Source organism: Xyrauchen texanus, chromosome 35, assembly GCF_025860055.1.
Source record: "Xyrauchen texanus isolate HMW12.3.18 chromosome 35, RBS_HiC_50CHRs, whole genome shotgun sequence".
Classification (NCBI taxonomy): domain Eukaryota; kingdom Metazoa; phylum Chordata; class Actinopteri; order Cypriniformes; family Catostomidae; genus Xyrauchen; species Xyrauchen texanus.
The window spans coordinates 3,026,499-3,042,482 of NC_068310.1; the positions used below are offsets into that span (position 1 = coordinate 3,026,499).

The 15,984-nt window shown below is 37.3% G+C and overlaps 1 protein-coding gene across 2 annotated transcripts; it reads left to right on the plus strand.

The window, feature by feature from the left end:
• Nucleotides 1–3,843: 3,843 nt before the first annotated feature.
• Nucleotides 3,844–14,365, plus strand: LOC127628680 (high mobility group protein HMG-I/HMG-Y-like). Of its 2 annotated transcripts, none has more exons than XM_052105469.1 (5): nt 3,844–3,981; nt 5,000–5,105; nt 6,559–6,651; nt 7,427–7,486; nt 14,222–14,365. In XM_052105469.1, exons 2-5 carry the CDS (start codon nt 5,016–5,018, stop codon nt 14,291–14,293), a joined length of 315 nt encoding a protein of 104 aa, XP_051961429.1. In that variant the 5' UTR covers nt 3,844–3,981; nt 5,000–5,015; the 3' UTR covers nt 14,294–14,365. The 2 variants fall into 2 exon arrangements, with proteins under 2 accessions (XP_051961429.1, XP_051961428.1); XM_052105468.1 differs by lacking the exon at nt 3,844–3,981 and adding an exon at nt 4,554–4,718.
• Nucleotides 14,366–15,984: the final 1,619 nt, after the last annotated feature.

Sequence of the window (15,984 nt, forward strand, 5' to 3'; positions counted from 1 at the left end):
TCACAAGCTATGTTTGGAACAGAATACTACCACACTACTCGTACTATTTCTGCAGTGTATTGTATGGATACTGTGCACATTACACACATTTTCCTTATGCTTGGAACACCCAGATGACCGATTACTATATTCCAAAATGAGGACAACAGCGCACACACTGCACTAAATACAGTATTCCACAAACTTTCTTAGCTCATTATTTGATGGAACTGCCAAGACATTTTTAAGGAGCCCCTTATAGAGGACAGGGAGGGAATTTATTTTCTGAAATAGTCTTATATTCCCTCACAGTAATTTTTGCACTACCTCTCAATACCTTTACCTATCCCTTACAGAAATTAACCACTGGTTTACTGCAGTTGATAATGATAGTTTAACAATGGTGTTTGTAGTAAAACCATAGTAACCACAAACTAGTAAGACAGGATAGCCATGTTATCTGTGGTATAATTGTACTAATAGCACAGGAAAACCAAAATAGTGGAAATAAAAATAATTAATTCTGCCAAAGAAAAAAATAATAATAATAAAAATAAATAAATACATATGGCTATTTTTAACACAATGGTTAATTTGTGGCACATGGACCATGATTAATGCAGGTTAACTAGACCTTATTCACAGTAGCTCATCTTTGATTGTCTACCGGAATGTAAATGAGGCTGTGAGGGATAGATGTACAGTCTCTTCATTGGGTTGTACTGCAGTTTAAAGTGTTTTTGGAACGTTCCATGGACAAAACATTGATAAAATATCTGTCCAAGAACATCATGAACTCAACATGAGTTGTGGAAAATCAGATGTGATCTAGGAGCTTCATACAGCTTTATACTGTTCATGCCATTGGAGAGATGGTGATTATATCCCTCATAGCCTCATTTTCATTCCCATTAAAAATCCAAGATGGTGCTAGCATGAATAAGGTCTATTGGAAACTATTTTTGTAATGGCATGTTTTTTTATGGTAACCTTGATTTTAAAAATCACAAATTAACCATGGTATTACTATAGTAAAACTGAAGTAAACATGCTCCTTTTTAGCAGAAAGATTATCATTTTTTTAACCACATTTGTATTTATTTATTATTTATTACTATGGTTCTTACTACATATAATAATACTAACATATTTATTCACAATATACAGATAAATAACTATCATTTGTGTGTTCATTATCTCTAGATTATTATATAGATCAACATCAATGGCGATAAAAAACATGGATAAATGAGAATTATTGAAAGCAACTTTGTAGAAATGAAAGGAGCTGCTTTGATTAGACTGTCTGACTGACTGCCTATTACGTAAGGGTTGTTTCGGCTCATGAAACTCACCTGTGATTGGATGGATGGTCGCTCAATCAGTTCAAAGTAACAAAATGCAAAGAATACTGTATACAAATCCACTATTTGGACTAGGTTTAGCTTGCAAAAAGTGTGTTGCACCAAACCACCTTTTTTAAAGAGTGCGGAGGATGTGCTCCCATATCCCCCCTGGCTGCTACAGCTTTGTGTGTGTGTGTGTGTGTGTGTGTGTTTATATATATACATATCTATAATATCTATTGTCATATCACAAACATGTACAGGTGTAATAGTGAGTGAAAATCGTATATGCTTGCAGTACGTAGTAAATGTAAACTAAGTGAAAAATATATATATTTCACTTAGTTTACACGTACTGCAAGCACATATGATTTTCACTCACTATTACACCTGTACATGTATGTGATATGACAATAGATTTGTTTTAATTTTTTAGATGAACTGAATGTCACTCACGGAATTAAACACAACATGATTAGGTAATGTGACAGCTATATGTCGAATGTAATAATGCATTCTGTTTTACATAATATAAAAAAACAGTTGTAATACTGCTCAGTATTCAGTGAGCTAGTTTTCCATTGTGTACACAGACTTGTCTGTAAAGGAATGAGTCAAATACGTTGGAATCCTATACTATTACTTTGCATGGTGTATAAGTGGACTGATTTTTGCATTTAAATCATGTCTCAAATGACCAAATGGCCCATTGTAAACAGAGAGGTCAGTAATATGCGCCATGCTTTGCTGAATGATGCTGTTCTTTTACATTCATTTGCAACAGAATATGCCCATTGACACAAGTAGAGGTGCCAATAGCTGCAGCTTCACACCTTGCTTTGTCCTGCAAATGTAATAAAGTCTAGCCTATTGCCTTCAACAGGAAAAGACCAGCCTTGAAGACAGTAACAGGATTTTTCTCTTTATCTGATTTTCTTTTCAGTAGAGTTACATATATTATGTGACCTCTACAGACTGAATTTGCAACCGTATCAGCCAATCAACCATCACCATTGAAGTAACTTTAAATTGACTTTACAACCAGACTACAACACTGTTGTGAAATATTGCACTTCCAGATAAAAAGGAAAACAAGTCTTCACTGTTTTGATGTATGAAGGAGGTGAAAAGTAATGCTACTCTCTGGATTACCATTAAACTTCAGAGATGTTCTGTAGTCATGGAAGACATTTTAATCCATCCAGGTATCAATTGCTGAATTAGTTTTGACCAATTAATTTTCATTACTTTTCTAGTTGGTTCCATCCATCCATCCATCTTCAACCGCTTACCCGAAGTCGGGTCCTGGGGGCAGCTGCCCCAGCAGGGGGCCCCAAACGTCCCTATCCCGTGCCCCTATGAATGGGGATGTAGAGGGGGGGTTTCACGTTGCTTCTTCGGACACAGCCCGGCCGGGCTCCGTGACAAGCCCGGCCACCAAGCACTTGCCGACGAGCGCTTGGTGGCCGGTGAGCCCTCCATCTGGGCCTGGCCCCGGGCAGGGTAACTCCTCCTCTTGCCATTTTTTCCATGGAGTCTGTGTGAACCATTCTTAGTCTGGCCCCTCACCTGAGACCAATTTGCCTTGGGAGACCCTACCAGGAGCACCTGGCTCCAGACAACTCAGCCCTCAAGATCATAGTTCCTGGAGAGGCACTAGTTGGTTTTGATTTTAAAATGATTTTATGAAGATTACACCCACAAAATGAATTTGGCTAATTAAATATTAACAGATGAGCATAAAAAAAACTTTATATTCGCTATAGGAATTTCTGTATTTTTAAAATGTATAACTGACATTATCATGACTTGTCAAGGCCTGGAAATCAAGATTTTAATTGTTCCTAGTATTCCCAGGGTTTCTATGACCCTGGTTATACCATAATAACGAAGCTATCACATTCACAGATCATACAGATAACACACAGATCCCACCCAAATAACAACTGCCAACAACATGCATCATAAAATACACCCCTGGAGATGTAGGTAAATGAAAAATGAGTTATCAGACTGAATAAATGTATAGGTTTGAGCTTTGGCTTTTATTTCAATTGTTTTTAAATGGTTACCCACTAACCCACACACAACACACAGTTTAGTAATGTCCAATAAGTATAGTTTTGCATAGTTTGCATAGCTATACAAGCTGTGTTAGAAATAGTTTAATACATATTTTACACATTTTTAAACAAGGCTATTTTGGTATAGAATAGCTTATGGTTATGGGGGATACAAGAAAGGTACCTTAAAACATTTAGAAGAGTAATAACGTTTTCAATGGCGAGTTAATTTTGCTTTCAATACAATATTTAGTTAACAAAAAAAAAAACGTTAAATGTAATTTTTTTCATAAAATAGTGTATTTTGGTTAAAAAGCAAAAAAAAAAGGGAAACAAAAATAGATGGGGGGGGGCAAAGAACGAAACGCTATGTTGCGTCATCACGATTGACAGGAAAATCCACCAAATAAGTTAACGTGTTCTTGAATATTCAAACGAACACAGTCTCCGCCTCCCGTCGGTGTATTTCCCGTGTGGAAGATCCCGTGAAATGCCCCTGAAACTCCCGAAGGCGATTGTTGTTTTTCTTTCTTTCGCAGCATTCACATCGCGTCGTGTTTCACACGCACTGGAACGCTTCTTTTTTTTAAAGGGTGAGTTTAAAATCGTATCTTTCGCTTTTAAGTTTTGTATAGTTTGTCTCCTCTGCCAAATTTACAAAATAAAATAAATACTGATATTTTGGGTTTTAAAATCGAGATTAGGTCACGTTTTACAAATTGGCGGGCTCGTGTAGCGCCTGTTTCAATTGTAGTGTCTTGTTTACGCGATGAGACAATGAACCTCACAAAGAAACTTTCATTTGCACAAAAACAGCAACAACGGTTTTATAAATTATCCATATTTTCTGTTTTATACAGTTTTCAAAGTAGTTTATCAAGTTGTTTTTTTTATTACAAAAAAAAATGCAGTTATTCAGGCTCACTTATTTTTGTAAATTGAAGATAATTTAAGCACAAAGACGAAATACTTACATATAACAGGAACTTTTAGTTCTATAATATTGAAGTGACTCAAACCTCTTATAAATAAAAAAGCTCTTCGTCGCATAAACAACATTGGGTTCTGTGTTGAAACAATGTTTCAGGGACTTCTGAAGTGTGCGTTTAAAATGTGTTTTGGCAGTATTTTGGTCGATTAAAGGTCTTCACGCGTAAACAACACAACGGGGATTTAAAAGGGCGCGAATCTCGCGCTGCGTGCTCGTGTTCCGGTTCGTGCTGGAGCTGCAGGGTTTCCGTAGAAACCGCCGTTCGCCTTTTCGCTTTCTGTTTTAAAAATTCGCCGCAGCGCAGATAACTTCCGAGTGATTTCCTGGCTGTCGTTGAAGGTATTATAATTCGATTACTTTAACTGAAACATGCTATTTGTAATTAATGCACGATAAGGTCTGTGCGCGCGCGCGAGTTCGGGCCTAGCGCGTGTTGTAAACAAACGAGAAGCCGGTCTTCCCGCGCGCTCTTTCTTTACCCTTAATGTCAATTTTAATTTGCGATCGATATGTACTAACCTCGCATTATGTATTATTACAGTAGTTTTGCGAAATTACGTAGTTATCACGGTCGTTTGAGTCGTAATCGACAGACACTTTTTTTTTTTTTCCCCATACAGGTTTCCCAGTAAAAACATGAGTGATTCGGGCAAGGACACAGTGGCTCCTAAAGAGAAAGATGGAGCAGAGAAGAGAGGTCGTGGAAGACCACGAAAAAACCCACAGGTACTGCAATGCTTTCTGATGGCAGTTTGGCTTGTAACTGGATGCTTTTACTTATCAGTGCAATGAAAATACTGACGTTTACAGTTGTGTTTGTTAAAACAATGCACGTATGTGGGTTTCTTTTTGCACATGGACTGAGGAAACCTAAACCTGGTGACTACCATGGTCACAGACAACCTGGAATTATCAGATAATTTTGGCCTTTTTTATTATTCATGATATTACATATTTTATTTGCCATAAATTGCTCCCTGTGAGTATGGTCTCACGTGAATAAGTTATTTAAAATACAAAGTCTCAAGACAGAGACTGTAAGAAATGTAAATTAAATGGTTAAAAGTTGTGAGCCTAAAATGTGAAATCTTGTATGGATTGAACTGCTTTGTCTGGGTATGTGGCAGAATATGTCCTCGATTTCTCGAACACTGAATTGCACACACATCTCAGAGCGAGGTTCACTTGTGCAATGGTCATTTGGAGTGGCACTGTGGCAGGTTGACCAAGGCTGGTAATATGATCTCTGTAAACCATGAGTAACCCACTTACTCTGTTCCAGCTGCTCCCTGATTGGCTGCTGGGAGATGCCAATGCCTGATTGGCTCATCTAGCAGTCATTCATAGGGGCTCATGAGGGCATTGGGTTTAAGGTTTCTATTACTCACAAGTGTAATCAGAGCCTGAGAGTAGTAATCCATGGCCACCATCAGACAGCTAGATATATTACTCCTAGTTAACACTGACCGATCTCCAAATTAGTCTCTGTTTACCAGGCTTGTCTTGTTGAGCTTCAAAATAAATAGTATCCCTAGTACATTAAAGCTGTATTAAAACAAATTTGCAGTTGAGAGTAGTTTACACTGACTTTATCTCTTTGGGCAGTGTTCACATCACATGCTCAAACAGTTTAATTGCACTATTTTTGCAATTGAGATTTTTCAGTACAACCTTTTATAATAGGTAAGAGTTGGTAGATGCAGGTAAAAATGTACAAGCACACTACAAACAGTTCAGCTGAAATGTGGTTCAGAATACAAAATGTGTCCCAGATGTAAAAAAATAAATAATTTGGTGGCTTTTTTCATCAAAGTTATTTTATGTTGTGCATCTGCTAATATGCTCCTCTCACACTTTAGCATGGTTGGCCTGAAGTTGAACATGAAGACTGGAAATGTATAAACTCTTAAATGCTATTGTTAACATTTATGCCTGTTTCGCTTTATCATATTCTACAGGAAATAATCTTTACACAATGCTTGGGCTTCCCTCTTAACTTGTAAAGTGATATTTTGAGAATAGTTTTTGCACAACATTCTCCATTTCACCTGTGAATGTCCTTTGGTGATGATTATTTATTCTTTAATATCAGGGGTTATTTGAACAGTTCAGAAGTCTTTTCAAATTCATAATTATTTCAGTGTTTTAATCTCACTTTACATGCAATCTATTCTTGCAGCAGGAACCAAGTGGATCTCCAACACCGAAGAGACCTAGAGGAAGACCAAAGGGCAGCAAAAACAAGCCTAGCAGTGCTGCAAGCAAGGGCAAAGTGAGTAGACCTGTTTCTCAGGTTTGCTGTGTTATGATCATACAGCAACCACATAATCTAAAGACAACAAAGTGACCGTCTTACATTTGTCTAAATTGGTTTGCAGCCCTCTACTTGGAAAACCCCCTAATAAAAACAAAAAAATTCTGCAACAGTTTAGACAACACATTGCTTTTAAAAATGTAAAATTGTTTGTATTTAAATGCATATGTTGCCATATTGATGTTTTTCTCTCCAATTTTCTTATTTGGTTATTTCTTTTTGCTTAAAGAAAATCTCTTTAAAATTGAACTATAATCAGAGCAGTTTTGTTTTCCTAGAAGCCCACAGATAAAACCGACTGCTCCATTTCGGTTGACTCCCCTGACTGCATGTTAGTTTCCTGTGGCGTATCAAGCACTGTGCATTGCAGGTGCACGAGTAGCATAGCAGTCTTTGAGATAACCCCACCCCCCACTTCCTCTCTTCCTTCCCCTCCATCTATTGTCATGACAACAGCTGACCCACCAACCCTTCCCCTCCACATGCACACTGCATATTGCTATTGTGTGTGCATGTGTTTGTGTCTCTCGCCCGGTTGTACCAGCTGTCTTTCAGCTCCGGACCAGGTGGCCAGCGAACTGAAGTTCACTGCGTGCTGCTCATGTCCGTTTCCAATATAATAGCCAAAGAACTCGCTGCCCTCGGGCCACCTGCCAACATGAGCTCAGCAGCGCCCTCTTGTGCTCATCTGTTTGTTCAGCACTCTTAAATGTTTATTCTCCTGTTCTCTCAGAAAGCAGCAGCAGCTTCAGCACCTGCAGGGACTAAACGCCGTGGAAGACCCAAGAAAGTGGTGAGTATTTTATTTGTACCCAGTGCACTTAAATGTGTGGGTTTACTTCACTATATGACAAATTTAAGTGTCAAAACCTCCCTTTTGGGGGACATACTAATTTGGAAATTGAAATAAATATTTACATTTTAAATGTTTTATTTAAAAATAAATTTAAAACGTGTGTGTGTGTGTGTATGCGCAATTTTTTTTACATGCATTTACACACTTTTGATGGACCAATGCTAATTTTAACCAAAATCTATTGGCTGATGCCAATATTTTGGCACTTTCTCTAATTTGATCGGATTAGCATTTTGTTTGTATATTTTAAGCAAACTTGTATAAAAAGCAAAGCGGTACCGAAGCTATTTTATTAAAAAAAAAAAAAAATACATTATTTGTTTTAGAATAAAATGCAAGAAAAAGATGATTTATAAAAGCTACAAAATGTGATAACATGACAGTTGAGGTGGAAAAATAAGTTTATTTTGCACTTCTAAAACATTTTTGCTCTGCTGTTTTTGCTATTCTTAACTCTTTCCCCGCCAGCGTTTTTAAAAAAAGTTGCCAGCCACCGCCAGGGTTTTTGACGATTTTCGCTAAAATTTAATAGCCCGCAGAATATTTTCTTCCATGAATATATGAAGATGCTATATATCAAAATAAAGATCTGAGCCTCTGCTTTTAGGCAAAAAAAAAACACGATTTTATTTTATCTTCATTCTTTTTTTATTGCCACTTGAACAGAGGTAGGTTTTGTCAAAAACAACATTTCGGACAAAAAGCTGAGAAAAAGGCATTTTTATCAAACAAGTGCTTTAGTATTAGTATGGTGTTCCACTTCACGTTTGAGACGATCGCAGTCTGTTTCTTTGATCAAAGAGTTGCGTACTCTTTCAAAACATGCGTGCGGGTCTTCCTTACCGTATACCACCTAAAACACGGATACCCGGAAAATTCCGTATTTGGCGGGGAAAGAGTTAATATAAGAAATAAGGTGCATGTAAGATGCTTTACTTTTTGGATTTCATTTATTTAGGTGTTTATATTAATCACAGAAAATAAAGTTTAAAATGTTTTAAATAATGCAATACATTTATGTAATTATTATAAACCCATCCATTTTTCCTATTTGCGTTTTCATGCTTATAACTGGTGTGACAATGATTTTTAATTTGGTCAATAATTGGTCGATACATCTGTGCCTAAAAGTGACTAAACGTCCATTTCGATAAGCAACACATTTTATTATTCTAGAAAAATGCAAAATTTTGTATTGAGTGTGTCCTCATTACAAAGTAATTGTGTGGCTGCTTATGAGGGATTTCTTGAAGCAGTTCAAGAAAAACATCCTCAGTTTCTCTTGTAGGTTTCGTTTATGAGGACAAATTTAATGTCTTGAAACCTTTATTTTGATATGTGATTGGTTTGGCATGTAGTCAGGCAGATCTGAGTGCCGCCCATTTCCTCGACAGCTCACTGTGTAGTCAGCAGCCCTGCATTCCTGTCACATGAGGCACAATACTGGCACTGGTTTACCTCATTCAAACATAGTCCACAGGAATTCAGGGAGTTGAGTCACAAACATCTCACTTATCATGACCACGTTTTGAAAGCCATCCAAACATCTTAACCTTTTTATATCCACCATATTTAATCAAATTAAAGCATATGTGTCATGTAAAATGTAGAAAATCCTTCAATGTCTTATGGGCATTTCCACAGTTTTTAGTTGGCAGCAATCAACTACGTTTTACTGCATTGAGTGACTTGTAGTCACTCAGAGTAGAGGTCGACCGATATTGTTTTTTTCAGGCCGATGCTGATCTTTTGAAATCTGGGTCGGCCGATGGCCGATTTATTTTGGCCGATATTTGGCCGATATGTGCTTGATTTTAACCTCTTGTTTGAACCTTTTATTTGAAAGATAAAATGTAACACAAATAATTAAGATACACAAAATTTCTCAACAAATACATTTATTGAACACTTGACCAATCTGCACTTGTACACTTAAAATTAAAAATGTATAATGTAAAAACATTGTATAAATAATGTATAACAAATATATTAAATAAACAAAGCAGGTGTTACGAACTGCTCCGAGACACGAAGGTTGAGATCCAAATGCAGCTTTAATTAAGGGGCAATCCAGACACGTAATCCAATATTCAGAGCATCCAAGAGAAGCACAGGCATAACTAGGGATGGGTATCGTTAAGGTTTTAATGGTATTACTACTCTTACCGATACTGCTTATTGATCCGGTACTTCAACTGTATTCTTAATGGTTCTTTTTGTTATATATATATATATATATATATTACACAAATATAAACGTTATATAGGCACAGTGATTTAATTTCAGGAATGTCTACTAACATTACTGTTCAGGTGTGGTCTAAAAAGAAATCTAATAAAGTAATCAATTGTAAAATAACACTGCATAGTTTATCATAGATTAATGCTTATTAATGCAGAAGTTATTCATTCAAGAGCTGTAAGTGATTTTCTCTTTGCCTTTTGTTGTTTGATTCGCAGTAATGGCTCAATCGTCACATGTTTAATAGACTGCTTCCCCTTTAAGACTGAGTTCAGATCTAATAGACTCCTGATGCAGCATATTTTCTCCCAACTATTTCCATAACTACGTCCATTTAAGACATAAACTGTGTAAGTGAATCTCCAAGCCGGTCGTTTTGACATATTTTTGTGTATAGTTGATCGTTTAGACGCGCACATGAAACCCAAAGTAGCCTATACTTTGCTTGTCTCTTTGCGGTGTGTTTCGGAGCGCGCCGCCTTGGGAACGGTATCTCTTGCGCTCTTTATTATTAAACGTGTCCCGCAATTTAGCAACAGTAGCATTTTACAACAATCACCGATCGTGCTGATTCTGACGTTAAGTTTGAGTTTTAGGGAGAAATGTCAGTGCACCGCTGTGAAGGGAAGGAAGTTGTGCTAGACAGAATGCGGCTTATGTATAAATATTCTTTTTATAATCTTTGGAAGGTGAAATATAAAATAAAATCAGACTAATATCACAGATCTAAACCAGGCTATGTTTGAATGTTTAGTTCTGTCACTCATTAAGCTGGGCTCGTGTTGTGCTCGCTGTGCACGAGATCTCTCTCTCTCTCTCTCTCTCTCTCTCTCTCTCTCTCTCTCTCTCTGACTGCGAATAGCTAAATTGCATCACAGACAAATGGTTTCATATTATACATAGAAATGGCTGGCTAGATAAAATAACTTTCTCTATTTACATGTATTTTATTTTTGTACACATTTAAATCTTGAAATTCTTTATCAGAGGGGCCTAAAAATTAATGTGTATATGCACAAACTCCAATGCAAATTAATAAAACCCTGATGTTTCATCTTGGGCTGTGTTCACACTTGGCATGTTTGGTTTGATTAAAACTATAGCTCTGGTGCGATTGCTCTGTTAGTGCGGTTCATTTGAACAAGTGTGATCAGTGCCATCCGCATCTTGGTGCGCACCAAACAAGTGGTCAGAGACCGCTTGAATGGTGGGTCTCAGTCCGCTTCCAATCGAACTCTGGTCCATATTGCATTCATGTATCAATTGAACCGGACCAAAAACTGGAAGTAATTTGCCTAATACTGACCTCAAGCATACCTAGTTCTTCTCATCATAGGGAGCTATTTTGCCCATTATAGTTCGGTACGTCGTAGCCGCCGTCCTTGCAGCATATCTTCGTTTGTGTGTGCAACGGAGGAATACCTGGTGCTGTTTTGACTCCTTTACACATTTAAATAGCTCTTTTTGTTTGTTCTCAGCTGTTAAAAATACCACCATATATAAATTAAACTAGCGCATTTCGCCCAGCAGCCAGCATCGTTTTTGATGTTCGGCAAGTTCCGTCGTCAGCAAAACATGTCATTAAAAGCTGTCAAATCAGGTTGTGACTGTTTCCTGATGCCTTTTGTTTCATATCTATTGGTTCGGTGTTAAAAATGCCAGAGTGAACTCCAAGTGAACCAGGAGTAAATTTATAATTTTCTGTTTTGGTCCGGACCAAGATTGATCACGCCCTTGCAGTTATATTTAATGCATTATCACTTTATTAAAGTTAAAATAATACGGAAGCAGATCATGTAAATAACTTCATAACTGGCATTTTTCTGTGTGGTCAGGACCTCTTCTATGAGTTGTGCGAATGTTCCGATCTGAGGGGGGGTGTCACTGGGACGCCCCTCGAGCGCGTACACTTGCTGCAGCTAGATTATAATTTATTGGCTCGTGACTTATTGACTAATATGTCACTGTGCATTTCTTATCATGAAGAAAATTGGCAATATGCAGCTTTATTAATAAGAGTTAGTTTTTTTTTGTTAAAGATGGATTGATGTGAACAAAGGTGAAAGAGGGTAGTCTTCACCCCATTATACATAGCAACAAAATGTTTGATTTGTTTTTGCTTGTTTCCAATATAAATATGTAAAATTCTTAAAACAACGTTAAAAAAATTAGCAGCTATACTGCTGAAGAAAATGTTCTCTCAGAATGTTGAATATAATATAAAAAATACAAATATTTTAAAATATCTAAATCCTTTAAAAAAAAAAAAAAAGATGGATTCACCTGAGAAGCAATACAGGTGAAACTCGAAAAATTAGAATATCGTGCAAAAGTTCATTAATTTCAGTAATTCAACTTAAAAGGTGAAACTAATATATTACATAGACTCATTACAAGCAAAGTAAGATATTTCAAGCCTTTATTTGATATAATTTTGATGATTATGGCTTACAGCTTATGAAAACCCCAAATTCAGAATCTCAGAAAATTAGAATATTACATGAAATCAATAAAAAAAAAAGGATTTTAAATACAGAAATGTCGGCCCTCTGAAAAGTATAATCATGCATATGTACTCAGTACTTGGTTTGGGCCCCTTTTGCATTAATTACTGCCTCAATGCGGCGTAGCATGGATGCTATCAGCCTGTGGCACTGCTGAGGTGTTATGGGAGACCAAGATACTTCAATAGCGGCCTTCAGCTCTTCTGCATTGTTTGGTCTCATGTCTCTCATCTTTCTCTTGGCAATGCCCCATAGATTCTCTATGGGGTTCAGGTCAGGCAAGTTTGCTGGCCAATCAAGCACAGTAATACCATGGTCATCGAACCAGGTTTTGGTACTTTTGGCAGTGTGGGCAGGTGCCAAGTCCTGCTGGAAAATGAAGTCAGCATCTCCATAAAGCTTGTCTGCTGAAGGAAGCATGAAGTGCTCTAAAATGTCCCGGTAGATGGCTGCGTTGACTCTGGACTTAATAAAGCACAGTGGACCAACACCAGCCGATGACATGGCTCCCCAAACCAACACAGACTGTGGAAACTTCACACTGGACTTGGATTGTGTGCCTCTCCATTCTTCCTCCAGACTCTGGGACCTTGGTTTCCAAATGAGATGCAAAATTTGCTCTCATCAGAAAAGAGGACTTTGGACCACTGAGCAACAGACCAGTTCTTTTTTCTTTAGCCCAGGTAAGGCGTTTGACATTTGAAGCTCATGTCCAGGACCCGTCTGTGTGTGGTGGCTCTTGATGCAGTAACTCCAGCCTCAGTCCACTCCTTGTGAAGCTCCCCACACATTTGAATGGCCTTTTCCTGACAATCCTCTCCAGGCTACGGTCATCCCTGCTGCTTGTGCACCTTTTTCTTCCACACTTTTCCCTTCCACTTAACTTTCTATTAATGTGCTTTGATCCAGCACTTTGAGAACATCCAACTTCTTTTGCAATTACCTTTTGAGGCTTTCCCTCCTTGTGGAGGGTGTCAATGATGGTTTTCTGCACAACTGTCAGGTCAGCAGTCTTCCCCATGATTGTGAATTCAACTGAACCAGACTGAGAGACCATTTAAAGGCTCAGGAACCCTTTGCAGGTGTTTAGCTGATTAGAGTGTGACACTTTGAGCCTACAATACTGAACCTTTTCACAATATTCTAATTTTCTGAGATTCTGAATTTGGGGTTTTCATAAGCTGTAAGCCATAATCATAAAAATTATATCAAATAAAGGCTTGAAATATCTTACTTTGCTTGTAATGAGTCTATATATTAGTTTCACCTTTTAAGTTGAATTACTGAAATTAATGAACTTTTGCACGATATTCTAATTTTTCGAGTTTCACCTGTAAGATATTTAGACTTTTACAGAATAGATCTTGAATAGAAGTACATGCCATTGTCTTTAAAATTAAAAAATACACTTTTAATACAAAAGACACTTACTGTATATTTAAGATACATTCTCTTAAAGCAAGTCTCTAAATATCATATGGTGCTTCTCAATTAAATGTATCTTGTCAAGGGTTTTCAGACATTTTTAAATGGAAAACAAGACACACTTATTTAAATTTATATACGGAGTTAAACTTTCTCCCTTTAGTTCAGTGAATGTCATTTTAGATTATTTTTCCTCGTTGTAAGCATGTTCAGTACAACCTTAAGTCAGGGCACAAACTGAATAATCGGTTTAGAGCTAATGATTAATCATTGCAATAATCGACGAATAGTGGAATAATCGTTAATCCATTATCAAATTAATCGTTAGTTGCAGACCTAATTGCCAATTAGTTTTTCTCATGATCTCAACTTCATCTCTAAACCTTAAGATCAGGAAAAACAAATCATTATCTTCGGTGCATCCTGTATTGCATTGTTTTTGCATGTTGTAATGCAGATATACATGTTTTTTCTCATTCAATTGTGTTTTTCTGTCTCCAGGAGAAGGAGCAGCCATCTAAGTCCTCTGAAGAGGAGGAGGAGGAGGAGGAGGAGGAGGAAGATGAACAGTAACTAGCAACTTGTGCTACCTCACAATCCAATGTTATTTCTTCCTGTTGACCAGAGCTGGACTGAAACCCCCCCACACTTACACTAGTCCCCCCCCCCTCCAATTCACCTGTACTCTAGTGCCCCTAGTGTCAGGGAGGCCAGCACACTTCCTGTGCCTTCTCTGTGTAACACCACTGGAAAAAGACTCAAATACTGTATGTTTATACATGGATGCACGCACACGTGTATGCATTTATGTATAGGTCTCGCACTCAATGGGTAACTGGTTGAAAGCGTATGTCATTTATACTGGACAAAGATATGCTCTGATGGCAACCTGACATAAAACAACTGCAAAATACTGAACTTTCTTTTAAGTACAGAACAGCTTAAGGCGTCGTAAGAATTCAAGTTCGTTCTTTTTCCAAGCCTCTAAATCCAAGTATGGTAGGCTGTGTGAAATTAATGTCATTGTATACTGGACAAAGGTGAATTGACCTACTCGTTTTTCATATGGGGTGTGTGTGTGTGCGACACTGTCTCCATTTATACTTCTTAGCTACTCTGTGACTCGAGCTAGAAATAAAATTGAGCAACTTTTGAGCGGGCATAATCTCTAGAGGACTTAACTCGTTGTAATCAACTTATCATTTAATGTTTCGCCATGAACCTTTATCAACCTCCGCTGACCCGCCACCATGAAAATTTCAGTTATTCCCCATAAATTTATAGGGAGGGAAATTCTATTCTTGTGACGGTCAGATTTCACCCAATGGAAATGCTAAGTAACCGTTTGCTTGTCCGGCCGTGTTTGGAATTGTTGAATTTGGTGACTTGTCCATTTTAATTTAGAAAGATACTTAACATATGTATGCCATACTAATTGTAAATCAATAAATGCACCACAAATAATTTTAGACACCAGCAATGCTTTTAATTTGTACATCAGTCCTTAATTTGAGATAACAAACCAATACAATTTTAAATAGAAGATGATGGATCATTCCATATGCTCTCATCTTCCTTTTAAAATCTCCCAGCCGCGATAATCCTATCTTACTGTCCACTCAGACATCTTCGATAATTTAGCTTTTGCTTAATGTTTTTTTTTTTTTGTTTGACGTGTTAAATTCCATGTCAGGGAATGCTGATCGGTCGCGTGACTAGGTCTCCTCTCAGAACTAAATGCTGCTACAAACATGGTTAATTAAACCCGGAAAACTGCAACCAGGTCAGTTCTACTCTGGACTTGACTGTCACGTTCATACCTCACTGTACAACAGCCTATGACGGATTAACTCTTCTCTTACCTGACGATGTTCAACTGGTCTTGGTGCAGCCTTTGGCAAGAATGTTTGGTTCTTTCCAAGTGCAGTGTCTGATTCATTTATAGCTGTCTTTCAAGTGTGGTTTTCAATTTTTTTTTTTTTTTTTGCATTACTGGTTTTGCTTACAGCGCTGTGCACATCAATGAACAGAAACGTTTGTTTTTCATATATATATATATATATATATATATATATAAATAACCATCTGGACATGCCACAGGAATTACTGCATTGAGTCCGAGCGATGCAAAACATGTAAACAGACTGTGGTAGAGATATATAGGTTGTGTGTGTTTTGTTCTTAGTTTTTGTTTTGTATAAATTACTCATTTGGTGCACTGAATTGATTTCTTGAGTTGATCTATCATGGACAAAATTATTTTG

Excerpts from the sequence above, each read along its gene's own strand:
- LOC127628680 (XM_052105469.1), top strand. The coding sequence starts at position 5,016 with ATGAGTGATTCGGGCAAGGACACAGTGGCTCCTAAAGAGAAAGATGGA. Across the intron at positions 6,652-7,426 it reads GTGCTGCAAGCAAGGGCAAA|AAAGCAGCAGCAGCTTCAGC; the intron begins GTGAGTAGACCT and ends CTGTTCTCTCAG. Across the intron at positions 7,487-14,221 it reads GTGGAAGACCCAAGAAAGTG|GAGAAGGAGCAGCCATCTAA; the intron begins GTGAGTATTTTA and ends TTCTGTCTCCAG.